This window comes from Polyodon spathula, chromosome 3 (assembly GCF_017654505.1).
Source record: "Polyodon spathula isolate WHYD16114869_AA chromosome 3, ASM1765450v1, whole genome shotgun sequence".
NCBI lineage: Eukaryota > Metazoa > Chordata > Actinopteri > Acipenseriformes > Polyodontidae > Polyodon > Polyodon spathula.
Genome location: NC_054536.1, coordinates 40,549,409 through 40,564,819, shown reverse-complemented (window position 1 = coordinate 40,564,819; position 15,411 = coordinate 40,549,409). Strand labels below are relative to the sequence as shown.

The following is a 15,411-nucleotide window of genomic DNA, read 5'->3' as shown; positions in this document are numbered from 1 at the left end:
GCTGTCCGTGCGACCCGGATCACCGACCTAAGCTGCCGGCTAACTAGCCTGCTCGGATACAATATTCCGGGGTCTGCCCAAGGGTTCCCCGCCCTCACTGTCTCGCTCTGAAACACTCAGTTTTGTTCTCTCCCGACTGGTTCTCGGTCCTGGACCAGCGCTTCCGCACTCTCGGCGCGTTTAAAAGGGCAGACCTGAGGAAACAGCAGAGCATTATCTTATAGGGCTAACAATCTCCCAGGACTCGCCTCTCAGCCATTCAGAGAGGAGGAAAGTCTACACACCCACTTTCCCACCTCCCCGTGTCACTGCCATGACTCACAGGCGGTTGTTGGACGACTGCCGCCCTCTTCCTGCAGCACTGTGAACACGCCAGCAGAGTCAGCACAGATCTCCCCCTGCTACAGCGCCCCAAACATTAAACTACTTCTGTTTGCAAACTGTTTAACCAACTAACACTTTTCTTGGTAGGCATCATCCTGGGGACAACGGAATTCAAGTATGGCAAAGTGGTGTTCTTTTATAAAACAAGATAGCTGCCAGACCTATATTTCGTTCTTAAATTTAAATCCGCTTCAGTTGAACACGGTTTAGTTGATTAACTCCAAAGTTGAGAAGCATCATCCCTGTGTCCAATAAAATTAACTTTTTTAAAAATGGTGTTTGTGCGTAAACCAATATGGTCACCTGACACATTTCTTTGAAAACCTTTCAAAATCTTCAATCAAATGTAAAACTATATTCTAACACTTAAAACGTGCAGATAGGTTAATGGTTACTATGGAACACATATAGGAAACCATAAGTGCTGTATCCAAAAAAAAAAATATCTTACTTTCAGCTTTAAAAAAAAAAAAAAAAAAAAGATTTGGGTAGCTCTTAAAAGAGCCTGTTTTATTAAAATTGATGTTTTGTTGCCACTGCTCCAGGTCTACTGTATGTCTGTACTCCTCCTTTGGTCGTTTGCATATCCTGCCCCGCCTGCACAGCTATGTGATCTGTGATGCAAAGTATTTATAAAAAAGCATCTTGACAATTCTTCCCATACCTTTCTCTCCACATAAATTCATCCAGGTACGATGGTGTTATCTCTTCTGCTGTGCCCTGCATTGTTTTTAAATTGTTTCTTAACACAGTAGTTCTCCACGTTGTCCAGGCTAGCCATAAACCACAAAGTCAGTATTATAAGTGACCGGATATTCCATAATGGAAACATCTTTCTCGTCACTGTGAAGAGTTAGAGCTAAGATTAAAGATAAAGATTAAAGATTAAAAAAATAAATAAAAAGACCCTTCTTCAGGTCTTGTGAAGAAGGGTCTGTGTGATTAAAGGTAGACTCATTTGTGTTGTGTCATGATGAAAATGAGCAGTAATTAGGCTTCCAAGCCAAAGGCTGGGAAGCCTGTTATTGTTATAGTTTTTTTTTTTTCTTCCCAAAATTTTAAACTGCTACTAAAACCTTTCAAAATCATCTTGGGAACCGGTGAAGCGATTGATCTGATACTTGTCATATATCATCTGCATCCAAACCCGCATCAAGTTTACGAAGCAAAAGTTTCTGCGATAAAATTTAATATCAAAATGGCTGCCACAAATCTTATTGAAACGCGTCGCTAACAACAAACTGCTGCTGTTTGAAAACCGTTTCTCCAACAAACTCCAAACTTGGTAGTTATCGTACCAGTAACAATGGGATACAAATATGTGAAAATGGTGATGTTTTATAAAACAAGGTGGCCGCCATTTATACGCTTACATTTGAAATTTAAACCTTCATCAGTTGAACTTCACAAGCATCTTCCCTGATACTGTATCAATACAACTGACTTTTAAAAAATTGTGTTAACTGGAAATGAAAATGGCCGTTTGATGCATTTTTTTAGAAACCTTTCGAAATCTCTTTCTTGGGAACCGGTGAAATGATTAATCTGGCACTTGGCATATATCATCAGCATCCAAACCCGCATCAAGTTTGCAAAGCAAAAGTTTCTGCGATAAAATTTAATGTCAAAATGGCTGCCACAAGTCTTATCGAAATGCACCCTTAACAGCAAACTGCTGCTATTTGAACACCGTTTGACCAATAAACTCCAAACATGTTATTGTCCCAGTAGCAATGGAATACAAATATGTCAAAATGGTAATGGTATAATGGTATAATGGTTTATAAAACAAGATGGCCGCCAGGTGTATGTTTACATCTGAAATTTAAAACTGCCTGAGTTGACAAATGGTTTAGTTGACTAACTCGAAACTTCACAAGCATCAACCTTGACACTGTAGCAATACAACTGACTGTTAAGAAACTCACATTAAACAAGATGGGTGCCTGACACATTTTTGAAAAAAAGAACTTTCAAAATCTTCTTCTGTGGAACAGTTGAAGTTGCTGATTTTAAAGTTGGCACATTGAGAACTAAACCTAGATGGTTAGTTAGCTTAGATGGTTACTGATACTGGAGCTTGGGAGCCGTAAAACTGCCTGGCAGTTCTAGTATTTTACTTTCAAGTTTAATGTACAATACAAGAAGTATAACGAATCAAATAAAGAAAAACTGCACTTTCAATGCTAAATTCAACATCTATAAACCTTTTTTTTTTTTTTTTTTATTAATGCATTTTTGGTTTTATTTTTTAAAGATGTTGCTGTATATGGAACTATTTTTTACTTAGCTGAGTTTTAGGTGAAAGGCTATTTAATAAAAAAATAACTTTTTTGTTAATTTAAAAAATGTTTTTTCTTTTTTTTTCAATTTAGTTAGTTAACTCATTTTATAAGGGACTTTAGGGTGTGTGATCTACTCTAATATCGCTACGCCTGAGTGGTTGAAGGGGGGTGTCATGCCTCATTGGTTACATATGTATATATGTTTGATATTGCAATTATGTTATTATATTTTTCTGTGTTTTGGAGACATTAATATTATCGATTATCGAAATACATGCACGATATCGATATACAAGTTTCATATCATTGCCCACCACTAATTATTTGTATTATTACAGATTGAAGCATGCAATAAAGAAGCTGAGAAGATTGATTCATTGATAAACTACGGAAGCCCAGCCCTGGTATCCCACGTGCCCCTGTCTGCACTCACTGCATCCCAAGTGCAGGTCTCTGGGAAGACTTCTTCTGGGTGTACCAACAAAATGTCTTTATATTTTGCACTTTTACTAAGCCTTTTATCGGTAAACTGTTAAATGCTTCTTGGTGAATATAAGAACACAATGAGAAATCGTTTGCAGTTTGCTTCTTAAGTGCAGACATCCAACCTCCTGACTTGACAAAATGAATATAATGAAAAGGAAGGGATTTTTCTTCGGTGGAGAAAAAAAATTGCTGTGATAATCAAGTGTGAATTTTAAGTTGTGTTCATCTTTAACCATTTGGGACCCAGCCCAAAATCGTGCGTTGACGTACAATGTAATCCACTGAACAGCATTTTAACACTGTCAGAAACTGGTCTTTCTGGCGATCTGTAGGTTAAGTGTCCTGTAGGATGTCTGTAAGATGTTATACAGACATACAGCCTCATCATTTTAAACTTGCTAGGTCCCAAAGGATTGATATATCCAATATGACTTACAGTAGTCTGTAATCATAACTGCTAGCGAATATATAAATAAGCTGAAAACATGTACATGGTAAACCTGAAAAAGGGATTCATTTTGTTCTTATGTAAAATCAAATAAATAAATGCTAATGAAGACTAGCCTTGTTTGTGATAATGACAATCATTGATATCCATAATTTGACAATATGGCTTGCTTAAAATATTTACAGAGATATAAAGTAAAATGCAATATTTGTAATAACCTTTTGAAAATCAAAAATAATGTTTTCCTTGAATAGAACTATTTTATTTTTTAAGGAATATAAAGGAACGAGTTTTAAATGTGCCATTCAAAATGTTATTGTACTTGCATGCTGACGAATAATGAAGTGTTTTATTACAGAATGTATGATATGACTTTTTATATAATGCGTGTGGGGTTTTTTGTTTTTTTTGTCTGTGCGCCTAAGCCTACCTTTCACATGAAGTCATTTCTTGTTTCAGTATTATTGTGCTAGGCAACTTTTTAGTATTAAGCAGTTTTTGTTTGTTTTTTGTTTAAATAAATGTGATATTATTGCCAAAATGTAGAACTTATATAAATGTAGGCATTTAACAGTAAACCTTAATGTATTGAATAAATACGTATAATAGCTAAATTGCCAGTACTTGTTAAAATGCCAACAATGCATATTTTATTAAGTATAAAATTCAACTTTGTCAATTGACCGTATTCTGTCGTGTTTGTTATTCCATTTTCCCTGCTCAGACAGATGATACTTTTAGTTTGCGATGAATCTCAAGATGCAGAAAGGACAAACTACAGACTCTCAAAGTGTAGAATAAAAAAAGGTTCTAGGGGTCTGTGAAATTACCAATAAGGATTATTGCACATGTGAAACAGGTAACACAGCAATAACGATCCATGATGTGGTATGGGACAGAAAAGCCAGAGCACTTGCTATGGTTTTTTTGAGGGTTTTTTTGTAATCGCTCTTCCTGCAGTGATTTAGAGGAAAGATCTCAAACCCCAATGCACTACAGTGGCCATTCTGAAAATAGCTTGGAAACAGACTTTAAGTGTAAAAATGTGTTAGGATGTTAAAAATGAAAACAAATTACAGGCACAGTACATTATTTAAACAGTTGTAACAACACATGGGGACGTATAACACTTTATTTTTGGAAACCTGCTACTTACTCTAAGGTAGAGCTCATTAGCTTTCATTAAAGGTATTTTGTGTGTGTGTGTGTCGTATTTTTAGTCTTTTCCCCTATTCAGGAAGCCACATCTAAGTGCAAATGGTTTCATTCACACCAATAAGCACTAACAGACGTGAACTTGAACTGGCCAGGATGTCATTAACTTATTACAAAGCAGGAATGCAGTTCAGATGTCTGTTGTGTGTGGAACTGCCCTAACACAACATGTGTCAGGTCCAGAACGGGCCTTTGCATAATAATAAATTTTGTCTTGAATTCCATAGCAAATAAAACCGTGCATATGGGTTTTCATCTCATATGTGACATTTCCTGTTGACAGTTCAACAACTTACACCAACTTGATTGTTGAAGGGGGAAGCCCTTGCCCACAAAAAGACACAAACATTTTTTTTTTTTAAATGTTCCTAAGAATCAAAAACAAATAACATTTACTGACTAGATGCTTTGAGCTGTTACGAGAGATTGCATCATCAACAAAAAGAATAGTACCCATTACAGTATGTTGTACAGCCTGGGACAATAGCCATTATGTATTCTGTGCATGTTTTCAGTCACATGCAGTTTTGTTAAAACAAAGCACACAGGCTTCACCAAAATTAGCTGGTTTTATTACACTGAAATACACTGTCCTGCCAGTCCTGGCCAAATATAGGGCAGGCAATGTAGTATGAATTATTTTAAATATTGGGGAAGTTGTAATCTACAGTAGACAGTGTAGTTTAAGTCACTTTCGTAAGATCACCGTAGGGTGTACTTGGGGCAATCAGCACCAAGAACAAAGGTCTGTAAAATGGGATTTTTGCTGACAAGTGATGGACAAAAATGAAATATTTATTAGAGTTGTTATATTTATTAAGTTTCACTGTTAATTGACCTACCACAGAGTATTTTGCAGAAATTAACTTTTTGCAAACATATATATTGCAGTATTTTCATGTGTATTGAATCTTATTTCGTCCCATGTGTGAAATTGTGATAATTTTAAGGTAATTTCCCCCCTACTTTGCATTAATTCTTTAATTGTGCGTATTACATTTATCTGTAATTTGAAAAACTTGAGGTGAAACGTTTGCCCAAACCTCAAGTTTGCCGTTTGGCTAGGAGGCTGTTTCTTGGCCAATAAGCCAGACAACAGAACCCTCCCCCCATTTTGTCTGATGAATGAGTTCACCCCAATGGTGGCTGCCAGGGCAGTTGGATTCAAATAGTCATTAAACTTAGTCAGAAAACGTAAACACGTCGGTTGTATTTATAGCTTACTGGTTACTGGTTCCAAATGGTTTTCTTATTTCAAATATTGCTATAGAACTACCCGTTACTATGTGAAACCTTCCATTTGATTAATGATCTTCTCAAGGTTACCACAGTGGAACAGTTACAGCCTAACCTTGTCTGTTTTATTACTGTTTTGTTCTGCTAACCCAGTCTATTAGCTTATCACAGGGAAGCATATGCACAGGGCAGCATTAACAGAGTAAAAAGCTTATGATAAATTGCGTTCCAAAAACTACAATAGAGGAGCATTCCATAGACAACAGAATGTGTTAAAGCTGCAGGGGTCTGTTCAATTGATCAGCAGCAGATCGAAATACAGCCAAGGCCATGAAAATCAAACATCCAACAGTACAGTACTTGTAAGTCTCTTTAGTGTATTTTATCCTTTAAAAACATCTAAAAAACCAGGAAGTCTTATTTTAGTGATTTAAACAACAGTGGGGTTTAGATGCCGCTTGGAGAAATTGAATAGAATTGCTGCCTGTTGTATTACTGCTGCAGGATGGATTATAATTGTGTGCCCTTCTATACATTTTGGGAAAGGCTGGTCATTTTTAAGTATGTCTGCATTGCAGCTTAAACTCAGTTCTTTGCCCATATCTGTCTACATGGATGCCTGCTCTTGTGGCACACTTACACAGCCTAACCCATTTACAAACATTAGGAAATGGCAACACGTAGGCCCCAAGGAAAATGAGATGTACAGCATCATCTTTGTGACGATGCCAATCGTCAGTGGATTGATGGAGGACAGGTGCTGATGCAGCATATCCTAACGTCATTTATTGTATGCAACACCATTTTTTAGTGTCATTATGGACCAAATCCAAGACCAATTACAAGCCATCCTTTGTACAGTATTTTAGCAGTATTCCCATGCTTATACTAGTACCCTTCTTTACTACACTGGTGTACCATGCTTGCCTGTGCTTTTTACCTTTAGCAGTAAACTTTTATGAGGCTGTAGATGGATTTTCTAACATCGCAGCTACTACAGGTTATGAGGATGTATATTCACAGTTGGTTAGACCAGTCCTATCCCTGTTAATTGATTATGTTGACTCATTTCCAGTTGGTAGGGAAAAGTGTTGTAGGGATTAGCAGGTCAAACAAATCAGTAAGGGGATGGAAGATAATGGGACCAGCCACCCATCTGGCTTCAACCCAGTAGCTCTTGCTTATTTGTTTATGCTCAGGGAATGCAGTTCATTAGCAACTAGACAAATGAAAACAAGGTAAGATTAAACACGCAGGGTACCAAACTGATTGCTTTTGAACAAACGGTTTTCCTGCAATGTGCACACAATATTAGCATCAGCAATGGACAGTCACCAGTCTTCAGTTTCCTTAAGTTATTTGGGGTGGGGTGGGGTTTGATCAACAACTATTTGTGTCTATTTTGAAATTACGAGCCAAGAACAAATTACAATCAATGCAGTTTAAATCCTATTGACTGATGTATTTTCAAATGTGTACACACAATTTTTGTTTTTTTTACACCCAAAGTTTTACACTGACACTACCTCTGTATGCAGGGCTTGCTAATTCCCTAGAGTGAAGGCAAATAGCAGTGAGTGCATTCTCACTCCTGTTTTAATAAAGTGTGATAAGGGGATTGAGAACATTGATTATTAACCTGAACAATGTGACTCTCAATCAATTTACTGTACAATCGATCTTTATATTATTTACTGTAGCGCCTTTCATAGTGGACCACCATCACAAAGCGCTTTACAAGATGTAATAAATACAAGAAAATCCATAATACTTCAAATACAGAGAAATGCATAATACATGATATACAGTAGAAAACAATGCGTAATATATTAAATACAGTGGAAAGTACACAATACATGAAATAGTACATTAAATACAGTGGAAAGTGCATCATTTATGATAGTAACATAATTCGTGAAATAGTAGTAGCAGCTAATAACAGATATCAGGCTTAAGGAGCATGGAAAGCAAAAGAGAACAGGTGGGTCTTGAGAGGTGATTTAAAGCTAGCGACGGTAGGAGCATCACGCACCAAAGCTGGGTGAGCGTTCCAAAGAGTCAGAGCCATGAAGCTAAACGAGCATTGTCCAAGTGTGGTGCACTTTTGCTTGGGGATAACAAGCAGTCAGAGGACCTCAACTTGCAGGCAGGGACATAGCAAGCCAGCAGGTTGAGGAGGTATTCGGAACTTGTGTGATGAAAGGCATTATAGCTGAGCAGGAGAGTTTTGAACATAATCCTGAACTTTACAGAGCCAGTGCAGCTGGGCAAGATGGGGGGTGATGTGATCATGTTTTTTACACCAGGTAAGGACCCTGGCAGCAGCATTCTGAACTAGCTGCAGTCTATTTGTGGTGCATGCCAGGAGACCACCAAATAAAGAGTTGTAGCAGTCGAGTCAAGAGGAGACAAATGCATGACAAAGTATCTCCCCATCTGGGAGGGAAAGGTAAGGACGGACTTTGGAGATGTTTCGAATATGGTAGAAGGAAGATTTGACCACGGAGGAGATGTGGGAATCAAAGCAGAGGTTGCTGTCAAGAAGTACACCGGCTTTGTACTGTGGGGGAAGGCAGCAAAAGACAGTTTTCGAGGTTCAGGGCAGCTATATTGAGATTCTTAAGTTGAGTTTTAGATACTAATAGAAGGAGTTCAGATTTGTTAGTGTTCAGTTGAAGAAAATTGGCAGACATCCAGCCCTCGATGTCTTGAATGCAGGCAGAAAGACGGGCCAAAGCAGAGGGGCTAACCGGGTCGAGTTTTAAGTAGAGCTGGGTGTCGTCAGCATGGGAGTGAAACATGAGGTTGTGTTGGCGGATGAGGTGACCCAAGAAAAGCATGTAGATATTGAAGAGAAGGCGCCCAAGAACAGATCCTTGGGGGACACCACAAGTGACTGGGTTTGCAACACCACTGCGTCCAGCATAAAAAATAGACTGCATTTGTCTGGATAAGTAAGAGGACATCCAGGTAAGACAGGTTCCAGAGATTCCAACATACTTCTGAAGGCAGTCATGAAAAATGCCATGATCTATGGTGTCAAAAGCAGCTGTTATGTCAAGAAGAACAAGCAGAGGGAGCACCAGCATCAGCATTGTACAGGAGATCATACACAATCCGGAGCAGGGCAGTTTCAGAACTGTAATGTGACCGGGAACTAGACTGTAGTCTGTGAGATGTTTCATCAGCTGACTGGCTACAGCCCTTTTGAGAGTTTTTGAGAGAAAAGAGAGATGAGATGGGATGGAAATTAAATAAGTCAGCCAGGTCAAGGGAGGCTTTTTTGAGTACCGGAGTAACTCTGGCAAGCTTGAGGGCAGCAGGAACTGAGGGACAGGTTGAGAGTGTGCATAATAGAGGGAGCAAGATCAGAAGCACAGAGACAGACAAGGTTAGTCGGCCAGGGGTCCAGGAGGCACATGGCAATAGTTGATTTCAACAGTAAGCCGGAAACATCAGCAATAGAGAGCAGGGAGAAGGAGGAGAGAGCAGGAGGGACAACTGGAGGAGCGTCAAGGTAGTCAAGTAGTAAACTGAGTTTGTGCGAGCGTAAAATAGATGTTTAGAAATCGAAAATCAAAAAAGAGAAATCATGACAGATAAGAGAGGAGGATGGACAGGAGTTGGATCTGTCGGTGGCTGCATGTAGGATTTGGTCAATGGTCTTAAAGAGAACATTGGGTTTTCCATGTTCCATAAATTGTACAAGTACGAATCAGTGCATACAGTACTTTATTGCAGTTCTGTGAAGTTCAATTCCATCTACACCATGTGGCCGCTATTTTAGAACCTGTCTGTCTGACTGGATTTAACATTGCCCTGGGGCAATATAGTTGCGTCTATTTGCACCTCAGTGGAGATACCTGAGATAAAGAGGTGTCTCTAATAATTTGCCTTTGCCTTTAACTGGTCAATGAAAAATAACAATGGACCCCAGGATGAGTCCCTGAGGACACCCCCAGCTGTTAGGCTCATCTTGTTACTTTCAGCAGCTTCCAGTCACAATGAAGCCTACCTACTGCAGCTAATACTGAAGGTTAAAATGCAGTTATTCTCAGGTCCCTTTGTTCACCCTTTGTTTTATTAAAAGCAACAAAATCAGGAATATCTTCTACTGGCTATTAGTGCATTTTACCTGTATCAGTACAGTGCATTAAATAGACACCCTTTTATTGCACTAAACCCAACTATTGACAAAAATGTATCTAACCATTATAAAGTTGTGGATTTATGTAGGTATAAAGTATTTTCACATGCTTGGGCCAAATCGTGTGTTAAAATCAACAAAAACTATAAGAACGAGCCTTGGTTATTCTGTAGTTTTGGATGTTTGGATTTAAAGTAGTATTTTTCTAAAAGCATCTCTGATTATAAGCATTTTAAGTAACACTCTGAGTGGTTTCTTGTTGGTTTTCTAACACATTGATGGAAACAAAATCAACCTACTGTCTTCACAACAACATTGTAGATTGGACAATTACTGACTTTTGACAAAATCCTTACTGTAAATAAATTCAAGACTCAAATCATTTGTGATATCGTTGCATAGAGTTTCAATTGAACATCATGAAAAAAAGCGCATGAAAAAATAATGTTATGCAATAGAAAGGCAGCTATTCATGCAAAAAAGATGAATCCACAGGTAGGGATCATGGGTAATAGTGTTATTAGTAATTCCTGTACCAGGTAATTGGAATTTCCCCTCCAGTGGTGCTAGCCTTCATCTGATATCTTCAGCTTGTCTCCATCCACAACTTACTAATTCAAGCAGAACATGTACCATTAACTGATTGTGATCAATGTCCTGTTTGATATTACAGAACAAAGTCTCAAATGCCTAAATATAGAATAAGAATATGATGTATAATACAGTGCTTACTTAAAAATGCCACAATATCACAAAATGACAACAATTGAAAGACTATCCTTTTTTCTTGCAGTAAAAAAAAAAATGTTCATACATATGGTGCACATGGCCTTAACTAGCTATGACGATACCAAGGCTGTGTCCTCAGTTGTTTTTATGCATCATCAATGCTGATGTAAATGCAAAAGTTCTGGTAAAGTCCAAAATTACTCCTTAATCTTCTCTGTTGGTTTGCCATGTAACATAGATTTGGAGGTTGAATAGTAAGTACGAAGCAGTCATATAAATACTGCCAGCACTGACTGTGCGTAGTTTCCTGTATCAAGGAAACAGTTCTCAGATAAATTCTCTCTACTTTCTTTAGACAGACATGTAAGGTTCTCCATTATTATTTTTGTAATAATATCGTTAATAGAACTTGTTTAAAATATAAAGAAACACAAAATTGATATCTAATCAAAAGATACCACATGAACAAAAATCTACAATTAGAAGGGATGAGTTGTGTAAAGGTGTCTTATCAAGAAGAACCAGTTGGTTCCATATGATGACACACTATCAGGGATAACTAGATCCCAACTGCCACTGTGGTGTTTATGTCGAACAATAGCCCCTGAAAAACTTGTTCACTGTATCACATGACCATTTTCAATGTGCACATAGCCTTTACCTTTCCACAGCTGCCAAGTTTGTGTTAATGAATTAAATGGGTTGGAGTTCTGTTTGCTTACTATTTTGATTTTTAATTCACATCTTTATCAAAGCCCTTTATTGTAATCTGGTAGTTTTTTTTTTTTTTTTAACATAGAGAACATATTTCATCCATATTGTGCTTAAATAGGCACAGTGCCATTTTTTTGTTTGACCTACCTAACTTTTTTCATCTTAAAAGGTGCTGTGACCCTGCTTTGGATTCAAACACAAGACAGACACTTTGATTATGCAAAGTAATCACATTTGTATTAGTGATAACACTTAGCTAAGACACCTGTGTACTGTGTACTCTGCTATTAATTGCAATTATAACTCTGCTTGGAAAAATCCTGCTTTCTGATTGGTTAGCTGCGTTCTCTCAGCCATATGTTAATCCCACACAATGTCTCAACGCAGACAGATAACCAAAAGCTTTGAATTTATATTCATACGCCATTATTCTATAATGTTTAATATCTGTAAATTATCATTAATTTAAAAAAAAAATGAATGACCCACAATCACATTTTAATGGTAGAACTTTTGATGAGTGGTTTGAAGATCAATGTCCCCGAATCTGACGAAGTACCAGTGTCCTGGGGAAGTAGAATTTAAAGGGGAGGTTCCATTGTTTCTAAGGTTTACGCCTACTTGTTCTACATCTAGGGAAATAGTAGATTGAGCCCAGTGATTGGATGTATTAACTAAAAATAAATCATTTAAAATGAACTTTGTAAGTGTTATTTATATGTCTGTTTGGATTAGCGACTGACCTGCTTGGATTGTGTTTAACTGTTTGCAGTAGACATGCAGAAAATAACGATTTTGGTAAGGACAATTGAATCCTTGTTGCTGATACAACTACATTATCTGGTTTGAAGGAATTCATTTTCTAAAGTATTTAGAGCTGTGGCTGACTGAAGAGTATTTAGATAGCATGGAAATTGGACCAGCTCTAGCCCTGCAGGACAGTATGAATTGACAATCAGTGTCTCAGAACGGCAGCTGTTCTAAGCACCAGACGTCGAAGGGCCACACGTCCAAGAGCAGTCTGAGCTGTAGCAGTTTGAGCAAGGACAGGTAGATCAAGGACTTTTTCCAAATCTCTCCCTGTGGCTTCTAGAGATCTCATTCCAACTCTTGACATTAGCTATATTTAAGTAACATTATTAAAGTGGTGTTTTAATTAGGTGTTGTGAGTGTGGTTAAATTAAGAGGTTGCTTTGCAATTTGATTGGTTTTCACACAGCTTTTTGTAGTTGTGTGATTCCATTGATGCTCATTGAAACTATTGTATTGCTGAAGTATTGTCTTTAGCACAGTATAGCAGCTGTTAACCAGTTCCCTTGTAAAGTGAGGATGCGAGAAGAGGCTGTACCCTCCCCTCACTGCTCCTGCTCCCACTATTACTGTACCTATCTGTCTCACCTGTCCTGCTATGACTGTCTCTCACATCCGTTATTCTGTCCTCTCACTTCCGTCCTGTCCTCTCTCCCTTGCTGTTCCTCTAACCCCTCTAACCTCATTCCTATGCCCCCCCTTCACTCTCTCCCCTCCCGCACTCTTCCTGGTGCCCTCTGGAACTGTCACTCTTCTACTAACAAAGCTGATTTCATCTCTGCCTTTGCCTCCCATCTCTCTCTCGAATTTCCTTGCTCTCGCTGAAACCTGGCTCTCTCCTGATAACACTGTAACTCCTGCTGCCCTGTCCTCTCTCTTACTTCCTGTCCCATACGCCACGTTTCATTGGATGGGCAGGTGGGACTGGTCTAACCCTCTCTCCCTCCTTACTCTTTTCTGTCCCCTCTGACCTCTCCTCACTCTTTGTTAACACCTTTGAATTTCACGCAGTCCAACTAACCTCTCCCTGTCAACTCTTGCTAATTGTACTGTACTGTCCCACCAGACCGCTCGCTCACTTTCTCGATGAACTCAACTAACTCCTCTCCTCCTTCCCCTCTCTGTCTACCCCAACTCTCTTGTTGGGTGATTTCAATATCCATCTCATCAAACCCCACCCAGTTTGTCAGATTCCTTCCTCTCCTTCACACCTTCAACTTCTCTCTCTCCATTCCATCCTACCAACAAACATGACTGTCAACTGAACTTCACCTTCTTCAGGACCTGCTGCCCCTCCACCATCTCTTTTTCTCTCTCTCCCCCTCTATCCTTTCCTCCACCGCTCTATCTCACCTATCGACTCCTTCTCCCAACTCTATATAGACTCTGCTATCTCCATCCTCTTCTCCTCCCTCACTTCCTCCCTCAACTCCCTCTGTACCTTCACCTCCCATCTCCATCCCTGGCTCTCATCTGTGCTCCACTCAGCAAGAACCAAACTGCACTCTACTGAAAAGAAATAGAAGAGAATCAAACTCCCTGCTGCCCTAGACATCTATTGCTTCCTCCTCTCCTCCTTCTCCTCTACTCTCTCCTCTGCTAAACACTCCTAGTTCCAATCTATTATCCCATCCTCCACTAACAACCCTCGGAAAGTATTCTCTACATTCTCCTTCCTCCTCCCACCTCTGACGACTTTTCCTCTTTCTTCTCCTCTAAAATCTCTGATATCCGCAAACTCTTTAACACCCCCCCCCCCCCCCAACCCCAACACCCTCTGTCTCCCGTACTAACTCACCCTCCTTCTCCTCCTTCTCTCCGCTCTCAGACTCTGACCTCTCCTCCCTCCTCCAGGGCCACAAACCCATCACATGCACCCTGGACCCCCTCCACACTCACCTCTTTCAAGCTGCTGCAGTAGTGGAATGACCTTCCTACAGATGTCAGAACTGCCCAGTCCCTGACCACCTTTCGGCACCTTCTCAAGACACACCTCTTCAGATAACACCTGTAAAACTCAACTCTTCCCATCTGGACAATATAGCACTCTGCCTTTAATGCACTTTAACTGCTCCCTAGTTTACCGTATTTAATCTTGATGCACTTGTGGTATTATTATTATTATTATTATTATTATTATTATTATTATTATTATTATTATTATTATTATTATTTATTTTTACAGACAGCACTCATCAACACTCATTTTTATTTTACAACATAGGTACATAGGCTACATGACAAGATTCCTGTTCCTATATATATATATATATATATATATATATATATATATATATATAAAGAAACGTGTTTACTAATTTTGCTAGCGTGTTTGATGTGCTTTTTTTTTTTTTTTTTTTTTAACTAGGTTGTTAACAATTTTGTCTTTGTAAACTGTGATAGTTAATGTTAGGACTACTGACAAAATAATAATAAACCTTGCAACTCTACAATTGCATTAGAATGATTAAAAATTGACAAAATTTGTGCTTGTAAAACCTTTTAATATAGGTTAATATAGTAATTTTAAATTTGATTTACCCGAGTCGGGCCTTATAATGCCATAAGTGTGCGGTTATCTCATGTTATATACCAATGGCTATGCCTCAGTCTGTGATGTACCAACCGCATCACAAAGAAAAATAAAAAAGGGTTATGCAGAGAAAAAGTCAGTAATGTGTTTTATAGAGCCCAACTGTTCACTTGCAGTTTCTGGAATTTTAAACAAAGTTTCAAAACTTTACAGTAAATCTGGCTGCATTCATCTTTAGTGGTTTATGTGTATTTGCGCAGCTATTTACAGTAAAATGGTGGTGAGAGTGCAAAACGGAAATCGCAGAGACTTCTCAGAATTATTGTATTTCCCAAAGGCTCGGCCTCAAGAATCTACCACCATCACCCACACGACTGCCGGATTGTGTTTTCCCTAAGGCATGGCGTGAGCGTGTTGTTCAGTC

At 38.7% G+C, this 15,411-nt stretch overlaps 1 protein-coding gene across 2 annotated transcripts in view; it reads left to right on the top strand.

Annotated features, from left to right (window-relative positions):
* Window positions 1-4,286, top strand: part of reck (reversion-inducing-cysteine-rich protein with kazal motifs) — a 62,079-nt gene extending 57,793 nt beyond the window's left edge. For both annotated transcript variants that reach the window (XM_041245243.1, XM_041245242.1), the window contains exon 21: window positions 3,008-4,286. In XM_041245243.1, coding sequence (XP_041101177.1) covers window positions 3,008-3,205 — 198 coding nt within the window. In that variant the 3' untranslated portion in view covers window positions 3,206-4,286. The remainder of the gene's footprint in view (window positions 1-3,007) is intronic.
* The last annotated feature ends 11,125 nt before the right edge of the window (window positions 4,287-15,411 follow it).